Source organism: Salmo trutta, chromosome 31 (assembly GCF_901001165.1).
Source record: "Salmo trutta chromosome 31, fSalTru1.1, whole genome shotgun sequence".
Classification (NCBI taxonomy): Eukaryota; Metazoa; Chordata; class Actinopteri; order Salmoniformes; family Salmonidae; genus Salmo; species Salmo trutta.
The window spans coordinates 5,148,972-5,163,941 of record NC_042987.1 but is presented as its reverse complement, the minus strand read 5'-3'; the positions used below and the strand labels follow the sequence as shown (position 1 = coordinate 5,163,941).

The 14,970-nt window shown below is 42.4% G+C and overlaps 1 protein-coding gene across 1 annotated transcript in view; it reads right to left on the bottom strand.

Annotated features, from left to right (window-relative positions):
- Positions 1-12,452: 12,452 nt before the first annotated feature.
- Positions 12,453-14,970, bottom strand: part of LOC115169160 (uncharacterized) — a 91,227-nt gene continuing 88,709 nt past the window's right edge. Inside the window, exon 9 of the mRNA XM_029724659.1 lies at positions 12,453-13,031. Within this exon, the coding sequence (XP_029580519.1) occupies positions 12,453-13,031 (579 nt within the window). The remainder of the gene's footprint in view (positions 13,032-14,970) is intronic.

Sequence of the window (14,970 nt, the reverse complement as noted above, 5' to 3'; positions counted from 1 at the left end):
TTCCGTTTTTTATGTTCCTGGCCACAGATTCTCCCATCCATATGCAGCGTACTTATGAGTACCACATTTTTGTCTTTCTTTGGCATGTAGGACACTAGGGACGTGTCGGCTGTGAACACAAACTTAGAGGAATTGATAGGCCTGTTCTGTGCATTCAACAGCTGAAGTGGGAGCTCTGGCTTGTTTTTTGTACTGTTCCTACCATCATCAGCTTCCTCTTGAGGAGTTCCTGTCCCAGCTTGTGCGAAGTAGAAAAGTTAGCACATGTGATGTTGTGGCCATGGAGTCCCTGTGTCACATCCAGGACAACCCGCATCCCTTGGTTCATCTCAGGGGCTCCTCCATCTGGCTTCCCTGTATATACTTGCAAGTTCCACGCATATGATGAATCAGCATCACAGGTCGCCCAGGTCTTGATTTAGGCAGTATGTACTGCCTGAAGGGGCAGCGGCCCCTAAATGGCATAAGCTGCTCATCAACAGTAACGTTTGGCCCAGGGTTCTAAAACTTGTCCCACACTGACCTGATTTTCAGCTAGCTTGTCTCTCTGCCGCCGAGCTGGCCCTGGAGTCTCGGTTATTGAAGCGGATAATCCTGGAAATAATGTGGAAGTTTTCCAGAGACATTGTTGCACAGAAAAGTTCTCTGCCAGTTTCTGCATCCCACAGCTATTTATTTGTTGTGTCCCTCCCCCAATTTGCACCTGGCTGGGCTAGAGTGTGGTGAAAAAACGTAATGTTTTACAATGTGTCTAAATAATGTATCGAAATAATGTATTGTAATTACATTGTGCAGGTTCCCACAAGACATGGTGTAGTTTCACACACTGCAGGCAGACAGGCAGGGAGACAGACAGGTTCTTGGTACTATGTTAAAACAGCAGGCCCAGGGAGGAGGAAGACAGAGTGAAGACTCACAGCAAAACTTTTTAATTCATTTTTACTGGTTTTCACTGTTGGAGCAAGAAACACAAGCATTTCGCTACACCTGCAATAACATCTGCTAAACACGTGTATGTGACAAATAAAATGGTATTTGATTTGATGCAGCATTCTCAGAAGTCCCCTACACATTCATTACCTATAATACATCTCTGCACTTAGCAAAATAGTGTAATTTGCACTTCTATTTTAGTTATCAGTTCATCTTTTCTCATCATTGATCAAATTTTCCCTCCTTTAGCATTTTGAGGGTTTTCTGTATAGTTGTCTAATGTTGGTGGGGCATATTGTTCTGTTTTAATGTTACTCCTGGATCACTATGATAAATATAATAGTTTTTATTGAGTGTATTATACAAAGCTGAGATTTACTTTGAAGTACAAAGTCTACGAATACAGGTGAAATCAGTCATTGTCAAAGACATGGTGGCAGGAAGATCAGAATGCTGTGAACCAAGAGGTTGTGAGTTCAAATCACAGGTGACGACATGAATGTAATCATGTGTGTCATAAAAAAAGCTGCAGCTATTTCGTGACGTTCCGGGGACATCCTAAGGACACATTTTTGTTTGCAGGGCATCACTTGAAAATGTTAAACATGTGAAAGGTTATGTGATCATGTAAAAATCCACGACCATTAACCTACCCAGAAAAAGACTTGTGGTAAAAAATAACAAACATGAAACACCATAAAATAGAACATTGTCATGCACACATAGACAAGACACGTTTTAAAGGTGCTACTTTATTATAAAAGTAAAAACTTGAGACTGATATTTTATTAATTATTATAAAACATTTACAATCTTTTGGACATTTTTACTATTATGTTTTTGAAATATTTTTTTCCACGTTAAAACCCTGTGTCATATTAAAACAACATAGACCACAGAAGCTAGCAATCACAAGCCATTGGGCCTTCAAATTTAGGAGATAAGTAGGCTACCCTATCTTTGCTCCAATGTAAAACCACATCTGTGATAACCATTCATATTTCCACCAACACCAAGTCTTTCAGCATACAGCCAATAACAAGTGAAATAGTTCTGTATAACATCAAAACAATAATATTTCACATTACACCATTTGCCTCAACATGTCTTCGGCAGTTATGTTTGTGCTAAACTGAAAGGTAACAGGAAATATAAATTGATGCACAGTACATTATTTGCCAAAATATGCAGTTGTGAAAGATGTCTCAGTAAGTACTGTTTAGCCTTTATTTGGTCTTGGTCCTGCCATGTCTTTGTAGATTCAGTCGGTGCTAAACGGGTTGAATGAAAGGTCAATGAATTTCCTCAGGCGACTAGCAGTGGCAGTGCTAGATGATGCTAGATCTGTGCCCAAAAGCTGCTTAAATCATCTCAGCTGTTAGTCATTGGTCATATCACACATATGCTGCACTATTGATGTTGAAAGCATGCAGGGTCGGCATGACCCCCAGCCCCTGTTCTGCTCCAACCCCATATCTCTCCATGGGTCCCTCAGAAGAAGCAACATCAAAGGTTCTATATCCTCAGCACAGAGAGAGGAGAGTAGAGAAGGAAAAGAGACAGGAGAGGAGTGATAGAGAGACCTGTGCTTCCTCCCTCCTACTGGCAACCTCCCGGCAGCTCTAGAGCCAGTTTCATTATTTGGTGTATGGAGAGAGAAGGGTGTGTGTGTGTGTGTGTGTGTGTGTGTGTGTGTGCCTTTCTCTCTCTCTCTATCATGTTAACCATAGCCTATCCATTTTTTCTCCCATTACAAAACAGGAAAAAAAACAAAAACATCAAGAAATAAATTAGGTAGCACAATATTTTGTTACTCTTTTCATTTTCATCTGGTCAAAAACATGCATTTTGTTTCAAGCAGAAAAAAAATGCACCAACAGCATTAAAGAAACAACTGCCGTCTTCATGGCAGTGGCATACGCTATTTAAACACGTATCATGGTCAATAGGTAAAAACAGAACATAAACAATGCATTAAGAAAATACAGACTGCATTTCATAAGATGTATTTTATAGTAAACCTATACACGTTAACTTAACATTTTCCCATTGCATAACTCCATTTTCCACACACTCTCCTAACTTTAGAGGGCTTGTTATAACACATACTGTTATTATTCATCCCTCATATATCTACGTCTCTCGGTCCCTGAGCAGTTTGTGTCCCTCTTTACCTCTTGACTTGATTACACCCCCCCTATTAAACCCCTAGTGTCACAGTTTTTCTAAGTTCCAACATCACATTTCCCAAAGAGCTACATGGGAAAGAGATGGTTTACTATCGAACAGAACTTTCAGCACAGGCTTGGGGGGGGTTTTCCAAAAGACGCTCACTGGTAATTTTATGCTGTTCCAACTGACAGACTGCAGCCCAGAAAGCAGCAGTAGAGTCCTGGCATTGACTTCTGCCTGGGGAGCGAATCAGGACCCTGCTACACAAACGCCCTTCACTACACTTACTGCACAATACAGCCAATAGCCCTGCAGTACCCCTCCAATAATCCTCCAATACTCCATTATCCTGGCCATAAAATGTAATGTTAACAACGGCCAATAGAAATTACACATTAACTGCCAATACTGATGCATCTCATATCTTTCTTTCATTCTATCTTTCAGGGATAAGCTAACTAAAGGTCCAGCGTAGAGATTGTGAAATCTGTTGCCCTTCTTGTTCTGGGAAAAATCTACCCAGCCCACGTCGTGTCCCCGACCTGATGGCTTTGCCGAGAGTGTGTGTGTGTTTTGCCATGCAAAGAAAATTGTGTCTAGCTCCAGGAGTTTTGCAAACAAAGAACTTGAATAAAAATCTACAATAAATAAAACCTGTCTAATGTATAGCCAAAACGGCACTCGTTGGGACAGATTACCACAAAATCTACTTAGACGGTGCCAATCATCCCCATTCATTTGAGCCTAATGTGTCAGAAACACCGAGAAATCTGACTGCTGATAGGTACTTAGCAGAGTATCTGCAGTTAACTTTTTGCTTTTCCCATAGAACAGTTTGCTCCATTTAAATTCTCCAGGCCACAATGTGCAGTAGCTTGTTTGGCTTGTGCATGCTGTGGTGTAGCTAATGTAAGCTAACTAGCAAGCTGTGCTAATGCTGTTGCTAGCTTGTTAGAATTTTTTGTAAGCCCTTGTTGATACTAACCAGATGGCCACAACTAGGTAACTAGCATAGCTAGCAACATTATATTTAAATTGATTCGTTTTTGAATGAAGCAGCTACATGTTAGCTGTCTAGAAGTAGCTGGCTAGTTATGTTGTGCTAAATGGCGATGCTAACTGTTTAGCTAACGTTAGCAAGAAAGCGAGTATGGGATAATGGAGAGGGAATTCAGTTATCTTCTAGATAGCTAGCTTGGTGAAGCATTTAGTGTTGTGTGCATTGTGCTGGGTGACCACCTTTGGCTTTGTTCCGCATGCTGCAACCAAACAATCATGTCCCGCAATTGTTCAACAAATTCAAACACCCCTAATTTAGAAAAAAGGTTGATTTCTTCCGTATTTAAGTCAGACATTCCAACCTGTCTCTTGCAGTCACATTGAGCTTATTAACATATATACAGTATACAGTATCATAAGGGTGTGGTGACCAAGATAAAGCAAAGTAGTGCGACAAAAACAACAACACAAGGTTACACATAAACAAACGTACAGTCAATAACACAAAATAAAATAAAAATAGAAAATCTATGTACAGTGTGTGCAAATGTAGAAGAGTAGGGAGGTAGACAATAAATAGGCCCTGGAGGTGAAAATAATTAAAATGTAGCATTAATACTGGAGTGATATATGTGCAGGTGATGAATGTGCAAGTAGAGATGCTGGGGTGTAAAAAAGCAAGAGGGTAAGTAATAATATGTGGATGATGTAGTCGGGTGTGCTATTTACAGATTGGCTGTGTACAGGTACAGTGATCGATAAGCTACTCAGACAGCTGATGCTTAAAGTTAGGGAGGGAGATATAAGACTCCAGCTTCAGAGATTTTTGCAATTCAGTCATTGGCAGCAGAGAACTGGAAGGAAAGAAGGCCAAAGGAAGTGTTGGCTTTGGGGGTGACCAGTGCAATATACCTGCTGGAGCGCGTGCTACGGGTGGGTGTTGCTATGGTGACCAGTGAGCTGAGATAAGGCGGTACTTTACCTAGCAAAGACTTATAGATGACCTGGAGCCAGTGGGTTTGGCGACGGATATGTAGTGAGGGCCATCCAACGAGAACATACAGGTCGCAGTGGTGGGTAGTATATGGGGCTTTGGTGATAAAATGGATGGCACTGTGATAGACTACATCCAGTTTGCTGAGTAGAGTGTTGGGGGCTATTTTGTAAATGACATTGTCGAAGTCAAGGATCGGTAGGATAGTCAGTTTTACAAGGGTATGTTTGGCGGCATGAGTGAAGGAGGCTTTGTTGCAAAATAGGAAGCCGATTCTAGATGTAATTTTGGATTGGAGATGCTTAATGTGAGTCTGGAAGGAGAGTTTACAGTCTAACCAGATACTTAGGTATTTGTAGTTGTCCACATATTCTAGGTCAGAACCGTCCAGAGTACTGATGCTAGTCGGGCGGGAGGGTGTGGGCAGCAATATGTTGAAGAGCATGCACTTAGTTTTACTAGCATTTAAAAGCAGTTGGAGGCCACGGAAGGAGTGTTGTATGGCGTTGAAGCTCGTTTGGAGGTTTGTTAGCACAGTGTCCAAAGAAGGGCCAGATGTATTCACAATGGTGTCGTCTGCGTAGAGGTGGATCAGAGAATCACCAACAGCAAGAGCGATATCATTGATATATACAGAGAAAAGAGTCGGCTCGAGAATTGAACCCTGTGGCACCCCCATAGACTGCCAGAGATCCGGACAACAGGCCCTCCGATTTGACACACTGAACTCTATCTGAGAAGTAGTTGGTGAACCAGGCGGCCAGGCAGTCATTAGAGAAGCAAAGGCTATTGAGTCTGCCGATAAAAATGTGGTGATTGACAGAGTCGAAAGCCTTGGCCAGGTCGATGAAGACGGCTGCACAGTACTGTCTCTTATCGATGGCGGTTATGATATCGTTTAGGACCTTGAGCATGGCTAAGGTGCACCCATGACCAGCTCGGAAACCAGATTGCATAGTGGAGAAGGTACGGTGGGATTCGAAATGGTCGGTGATCTGTTTATTAACTTGGCTTTCAAAGATTTTAGAAAGGCAGGGCAGGGTGGATATAGGTCTATAACAGTTTGGGTCTAGAGGGTCTCCCCCTTTGAAGAGGGGGATGACCGCGGCAGCTTTCCAATATTTGGGGATCTCACAATACAAAAGATGTTCAATAGGCTAGTTATAGGGGTTGCAACCGTTTCGATGGATCATTTTAGAAAGAGAAGGTCCAGATTGTCTAGCCCAGCTGATTTGTAGGGATCCAGATTTTGCAGATTGAACATCAGCTGTCTGGATTTGGGGGGGGGGGGGGCAAGTTGCTGCAGGGGATGCTGAGATGTTGGCCAGGGTAGGGGTAGCCAGGAGGAAAGCATGGCTAGCCGTGGAAAAAATGATCGATTATGGTAGATTTATCGGTGGTGACAGTGTTTCCTATCCTCAGTGCAGTGGGCAGCTGGGAATTAGTGCTACAGGAAGCAAATTTCTGTTTGAAAAAGCTAGCCTTAGGACTAACTACTTACAAAAAATGTGCTTCTGATGAAGTGCTACAAAAGTAGCGTAAGTCAATTAAACAGTAGGCAAAACAGTAGGCTAGGTGCGTTGCAATTAGCTTGTTCTGTGCAGGGGTGGTGCTCGCTTAGTAAAGCAGGGACCTGGCCCGCCCTACCGTACCTCCTTGCCCTCCCAAATAAAATATTTAAATATTGATCATTTATTTTACCGAAACCCGCGCCATCAGAAAGACACATCAATCTCAGATAAAGCATCCGATTGAGCGAAACAGTGCCCTACTGTCTTAGTATATACAGTATATAGCCCATGTATCTGAAACTGCCTGGCCAAAAACAGTATGGCATGTCATACTCTTTTCATCCAGACAGATCAGATACATGGGCTACATATAGTAAGGCAGAGGGGTGCTGTTTCGCTGGCTCGGATGATTTTTCCGGTGAGAAAGTTTCAGCCACTGATCAGATGCTGGAATTATTTTGGACAGTGGTGGAAAAAGTACCCAACTTTCATACTTGAGTAAAAGTAAAGATACCTTCATAGAAAATGACTCAAGTAAAAGTGAAAGTCACCCAGAAAAATACAGTTTGAGTAAAAGTCTAAAAGTATTTGGTTTTGAATATACTTAAATATCAGAATAAATCGAATTGCAAAATATACTTTAGTATCAAAAGTAAAATAATTAAAAATTGCTTATAATAAGAAAATCAGATGGTACAATTGTATTGTTTTTTTTATTTACGGATAGCTAGGGGCACACTATAACATGCAGACATAATTTACAAACAAAGTATTTGTGTTTAGTGAGTCCTCCAGATCAGAGGCAGTAGGGATGACCAGGGATGTTATCTTGATAAGTGAGTGAATTGGACCACTTTCCTATCCTGCTAAGCATTGAAAATATAATGAGTACTTTTGGGTGTCAAGGAAAATGTATGGAGTAAAATGTACATTATTTTCTTTAGGAATAAAGTAAAGTAAAAGTTGTAAAAAATATAAATAGTAAAGTAAAGTACAGTACAGTTACCCCAAAAACCAACTTAAGTAGTACTTTAAAGTATTTTTACTTAAGTACTATACACCACTGATTTTGGACGAACGTGTGAAGGTATCCTACTTTTTGAAGTGATTTGTTTGACAATCAGATGAAGACAAGTTGTGTTCATGCCACATTAAAAGGTTAAATTACATGTCTTTACTATAAGACCCATTAAAAAAAGCACATAGTTCCTGTGAAAAAACATGCCCCCCTATGGAAATCAAATGCCCGTCCAACTGATTCGTTCTGGCGCTGGCTCTGTAGTAAAGTTAGATCAAAGCTCAATCAATGTCTTGGAATATTACATAATGATAATTTGTATTCTACATAACAGACCCAAATATAATATCATAATGTTATTGTTACACCAAAAACACCATCTAATTTCTTATGAGATTTTAGGATAGTCAGCTGAATAGTAAAAAAAAAAGATAATGTGTCCAAAACTCAAAATACAGGAAGGTTTGTTAACACCATCAGCTCTAATTTAGTCACGAAACAGTAATTCAATACGATCTTAATGCATATTCCCATGAAACTGATTGAGATCAAATGATTGGCATACAGATGCAGTTTGGACATTTCACTGGTAAATCGTGAAGAATTATCATTCACGACTGACAGTGATGATGGTCTATTTTTAAATGTGGTATGCCTAACTTGGTGTTTGAGGGTATTTTTTGGGGGGGGGGAGGGGGGGGGGGTGTATGTGCTGCCCTGCTATACACTGTCCTGCAAATGTCCTGCAAAAATCATCCTGTTGTCCCTCATTTGGGTATATTAAATGTTGTCACCATATGTACTTACCAACCCTATTAGTTTCATATGAAGTGTGTGTGACTGCCTGGCTCAGTTAGCAAGCTAATGTTAGCTAGCTAGCTAACTATGGAGCAAGTGCACGTTAACAAACTGAACCTAACAAAAAATCCTTCTTCAAGCAAACACTCCTAATGTTAGCTAGCTAGCTAACTATTGAGCAGGTGCACATGATCAAACTGAACATAACTAAAAATCTTCTTCAAGCCAAAACTCCTTAGCTAGCTAGCTAACTATTGAGCAGGTGCACATTATCAAACTGAACCTAACTAAAAATCCTTCTTCAAGCCAAAACTCCTAATGTTAGCTAGCTAGCTAACTATTGTGCAGGTGCACATTATCAAACTGAACCTAACTAAAAATCCTTCAAGCAAAAACTCCTTAGCTAGCTAGCTAACTATTGAGCAGGTGCACATTATCAAACTGAACCTGACTAAAAATCCTTCTTCAAGCCAAAACTCCTAATGTTAGCTAGTTAGCTAACTATTGAGCAGGTGCACATTATCAAACTGAACCTAACTAAAGATCCTTCTTCAAGCACAAAACTCATAATGTTAGCTAGCTAGCTAACTATTGAGCAGGTGCACATTATCAAACTGAACCTAACTAAAAATTCTTCTTCAAGCCAAAACTCTTAATGTTAGCTAGCTAGCTAACTATGGAGCAGGTGCACATTATCAAACTGAACCTAACTAAAAATCCTTCTTCAAGCCAAAACTCCTAGACATAAAAGATGTCAAGACTTGCTCAAGAAAAAAATATGCATTTTGCAGCTTTATTATTTTAGTTAGAACAATTCTGATGAAAAGGTGGAGGATTACACCAGGAAATGTCCCTATTTTTTCCTATTTCTTGTCAATTCTGTCGGCTCACCCATGTGGAGGTTTGTGCTCTCTGATTGGGTCAAAGTTAAGTTCAAGGCCACTGACAAGCGTTGAGATTCTACAAGTAGAAACCGCAAGTTTGTCGGCACACAGCAGGGACATCTTTTGTTCTAGAAAGAGAAGAAATGGCCTCCTAGTGGCATGTCCAGGGGATGGCCCAGAGAGGCACTGTTTCCCTCTCTCCGGTGAAATAGATTCAGCCTCTTGAGAATTTAAGGAAAATTATTAAACATGAATAGACACTAATGAGAAATTGTATTAATTTTAATATTTCAGAGGGAAGCCTGGCTTCCCTTGGCATCCATGAATACACACCACTTGTAGGCCAAATGTCATTACACTTATGGTGTTTGTAAATGTCCCTTTCCATTCAAATGACGGGTGCACAGTGTCTTTACTATGAAGCCCATCAAAAATGTTTGAGCACGAGCAAGCACATCGATTAAGGTTGTAAATGTTAGGCCCTCTAAACTGGGTCTGTGCCCCACCTTGTCCACCCATTCAACATTTCCTGGACACGCCACTGCAGCCTTCTACTGTGTGCCTATCAGCAGTCCGATTTCTCTGTGTGTCTGACCATAAGTCCTGCGAATTTCTCTTGAAGGCTACACCACAGACCTTGTCGTATAGGAATTCAACTCAACATTAGACCACTTTTGAGATGTGAAAAGGGAAGACTTAGGTGTGGGGTTGAACTATCCCTATACGTTTGTCAGTTGTTGCTCTGTGGTCAGTCACTGTGGTCAAAGCTCAGCAGTTCTGGATGGAATTAACAGTGTGAGGCAACTTGAGGTGGATCACTGCATCGCTTGAACTGTGTCACCACTGACAACAAGAACAACGGTGGCCATTTTACCCTGACCTATCAACCCGGATGAGCTCAATACAACTCTACAAGATTAATATCTACAGGATTAAAATAAAGTTGTTCAAAATCCTTGCATGTAAGTCTGATAGATGTATTTCAGATTTATAGTGAATGATTGCTCTATGTAGACTTATACAGTATACTCCCTTACTACCATAACGTTTTCATCCAAAGCCACTTACAGTTACAAGACATCTTCAGTGTACTGTATGTATGGGCTGTAGATCTGTGGTTAGGGGCAATTTCTACCTTGAACACCAAAAAGTAAAGGTTGTACAGGAGAGTGTTGGGTTCGAGACAAGAGCGCCTCCTCCAGGTTAGAGCATGTTACCATCAGGGGTTGGAACCGGTTCAGAGAACAGAACCAAAAAACCTGTAAAATAACAAAACATTTAGAGGAACAGAATCAGAACTGCAAATGAAACTGATATATACTATTCTGGAACAGAACTGTTATTTTAAAAGCATGGGAACCGGTTAATAATGTTATCTTACATTTATTCCAGTCCCACAAAAAACGCAACAAAGCGCCTATGCAAAGCCCTCACTCTGTCACTCAGAAACGTATTCCGGCCAGCTGAAAATCTTTGTTGCCAGTGTGTGTGCATGTGTAGGCAACCTGTCCTTCCCCCTCTGAAGTATAGTCTAGTAGTCTACTGATGTTACAAGCGTGATTCAGAAATTAGAGAGAGATTTTATATTAGAGAAGAATAGATTCACCTTTTCAATGCTAGTTAAGGATACTATAATTCTCACTTTTCACATTTAATAACGACAAAAAGGTAAGACATGTTTTTATTTTCATTCTGGTACCGCTCTGCACACATAAGCTTGTTAGTTAGCTAGCTAGCTAGTTCTGGTCCAATGTTAAGCCAACTCTCTGAAGTTCAAAGACATTCTAAGTTCCTTCATAGAAGCCACTCCTCCGTAGGTATAAATCTGTGGCCCTAATTCCAATAATGCATATCATAACAACAAGATGCCCAGAACATCAAGCCAAGCCTTCTCCACCCTCTCTCGCTCTCTCCCCACCGGCCAAATTTCAGTCGCATATTGCGCACTACACTCGTCTGTCCAATGTATGTAAATAGCTTGCCCGCTCCATAGTAATCTGCTCGATCCGCACTGATTGGTGAAGTCATTTAATATCGAGCTAAACGTTAAAAAAAATTATGATTTCAGAGGTTTATAAAGGAACAGAAAGGAGCGATATAAACATAGCCGCGGGAAGTAGGGGTGCTACCTGATCAATCGAAATGTATTTAATAATAATTATTAACAAAAAATATAAAAAAAATGTGTGAACTAGGCCTGTATTACCCCTGTATTGCCGTAGAAAAATACTCCTAATGTAGTTAGTCAGTACTCTTTTGAGTGACGCCACCAGTGACACCACCGATAATGTCATCAGGGGGTTGGGACTTCTAAGTGAAGCCATCCTGGTGTCTCCACACTTCTTTCCTCTGTCATCTTTGTGAGAATGTGTGTTTTCATGCACAACAATGTTTGCCTACAGTGTGTGTGTGTGTGTGTTTGCACGTGTATCTGTGATTGTGTGTTATCATGTTGTGTGTTCTGTACAGGGCATGCTTTATTAAGGGTACCATCTTTATACAAAAATAAATATATATGTAAAATGTCACACAAATGGGTGTGTAAGGTAAGGTAAAGTGAATAGTGACACTGTTATCCAGTGCAAAACGTGATGCTCAGTCTGGTCTTGTTGGACCTTTTAATTTGGAGTCTGACTGGAATTATTCAGGCTCGGGCTAGCCAGACTGGGTTAGCCAGACTGGCTCTGTGATAAATCTCAAAGACGTAGAGTAGTTCTGGTTCTGTTGGTCCAGTGGTGTAAATGAGGAGGAACCCCTGGAACTGGGTTCCTTTCAAAACTACGACTGGCACTGGAACCCCCTATCTGGAATCCCCCAGTCAGTGAACCAAAAAGTCAATTTCCACCACTGGTTGGGTCTGGTGTCTGACCGTGGGTCAGAGACCTTGTCTAAACCTGGTGAATGCCTCCACATCCACCTTCAAACATCGTCTTCTTCTTTTGTCACTGGATGTGGCCATAATCCTATCACTGGAGACATTGTATTATGCTATGAAAGTGACTTCCGATTCTTGGTTTCACCAGTGGGTCTCATTGCTACATACATTGCTACCAGTCCCTTTCATAGCTCATACCAGGTGTAGACAGGGTCAGAAGAACCCAAACAGGTCTGAACCCCATAGTGTGTGAGCCAGTGTCTCTCAGCTACAGGCCAGTGACGTACATCTCCATCCCGTCATTGAAGGTGAAGATGGTGGTGGTGCTGGCGGTGTTAGCCCCCTGTTTCACATCACTGATGGTCTCATAGAAGTTCTCCCCCCCAAGCAGGGCCTTGGTTAGAGGGCCTGCTGGAGGTCCCTGGGGGCCCGGGGCCCCTGGAGACGGCACTTCCTGCTGAGGAAGCTTCTTCTTGGGCTTCAGTGTAGCGTTTGACCCCAGTACACCGATATTGGTACCTGCCTGCTCACGTTTCCGGTGGGAGTCTATAGTGGCGTACGCCGGGTCAGACTTGGCTACCACACAGGCGGGCCAGGACCTGTCGCCAACTGGCGCGTAGCAGGGCTCCTCGTGGGATCGGGCCTGACCACCCTGGACCCCCCGGCCACGACCCCTCACCCCTCCCCCGGGACCAACCCACGCCCCATTCCCTCCTGCTCCCCCGCCCCCACCTCCTCCATTCTCCCCCACAGAGCACTCGTTGCGGGGGAGGGTCTTGGCTCCATTGTTGTCTGGGGGAGGTTTCTTCTTCTGGGTTTTACACACAGTGGAGGAGGTGTCAGAAATCTGAAGTCAAGACAGAGAGAGAAGGAGAAGACACACTGAAACACTGTGCATTCAGAACCACATACAGTACAACTGTGGTTACACACATCTTATACATGCAGTCTTTTGTTCAATGGTGAGAAGGCTATAACACATGAGAGTATCACTTACTGAACATGGAAATAAAGGATTACAAAATATTACAATATTTAACCACAATGATTTTGGTCTACTAAAAATGTACTGTACTAAATAACGGAAAACTGTAAGTTATACGGTAATTCCTTGTTTTATCAACAGTAAAATACTTGGAAACCTTTTACTGCAGCATACAGTACATTATGGTCTGGCATTGTGGGAAATTATTGTGGGCGGGGAAAGAATTGCTGCATTTCGAATGGTACTGTTATTCCACCCCACAGTATACAGTACAGTACCATATCACAAGGTACGTACAGAGAGCTGCCCCCACAGTGGCACTCGCACTGAACGCACCTACCAACTGTTTGTGAGTGCTCCGTGGCAAGGTGGGTCTGGGCCGGGTTTTCTCCCTCTTTCGTCCAGCCTCCAGTTCTCCAACCTTGCTGCTGCATCGCTCCTCCTCCACACCAGCCCAGGCCGATGGACATCAACCTTCACCACACCCAACCCCCTGCACCCTTTCCATCCCTTTCCCCCTTCCTCCCTTTATACTTATCCCTCCCACAGAACCAGACCAGAACCAGGAAGCATTCATCAACACACCAGCAGAGGGAGGAAGGACCAAAGCGCTAGACCTATGCCCGGAGCGAGCAGGCCACAAGGGAGTATCATCCCTGACCTCCGGATCTTGTGCTCCCAGGTGTGTCTGCTTGCTCCTCAGGTTGTCCTTCTTCCCCTCTGCAGATCCAGCACCAGATGCAGTACCAGACCCAGTCACAGCACCAGAACACCAGAAGAGGGTTGGAGGAGGGACCAAACACCAAACCTGCACATGGTGCGAGCGGACCACATGGAAGTACCACCACAGCACCGACCGACCCCAACTGCCAATTCCCTTCAGCAACTGCCAACCCAGACCCCACCCTTCCCTTCCCCTCCCCTCCCCTCCCACAACACAAAGACACAGACACATTGTGAACAGATTGCATGACTAAATGGACTGACTGATTTTTTTCTGATTATTTTTGATTGATTGATTGTTTTGTTTTTGTTTTTTGAATGACCATTTGTTTTGCCAAATTTGAATTGTTTATTATTTGGAATTTTAAATTAATGATGGACTGAATTTGAACTTGTTGAACATTTTAAACTGTAATGCATTTTGGAAAAACCAAATAGATTGACCTTAAACCTTAAATTGTAACATCTGCTTCCAACTCACACTCTCATACACGTAGATCCCCTGAATGCAGCTCACTTTCCAGCTCACACTCTCAAACACATAGATCCCCTGAACGCAGCTTACTCTCCAGATCTAAATCACCTGAATTCTGATCACCTATACACTATTTAGTTCAGTTCTTTGCACCCCATCATTGTGAGGTATTGTTTGTTTTTGATACACTTCTATTCAGAGCTCTGGTTTTCCCGTAATGTACTCCTCCTGTGTATGATAGTTTTTGCATACCTCACTAACGACGCCTTTTGCCTATTCTCTGCCTGTACCTAAGCTAATCGGATTTCCTGTTATCAACCTATTGCCTGATCTCCCAGACGACGTTACTAGCCTTTTCTCTGACTGTACTGTTGCCTTTTTGGACCCCCTGTGTATGATCTGCTGCCTGCCCCTGGACCCAGCTACCTGCCTCCTCCTGTGGTCCTCTACATTAAACACCTGCTGCACCCTGCGCTTGAAACCAGCTCTCTGTCTCCCTTGTGTTCATTACATAAATGTTTGAGAATTTTGGCATATCCTTACGGTATGTTTTGCCGTTGAGTCGCTGCCCGTTTCGAAGCCTTTGCTAAGGCCTCTAGAAGT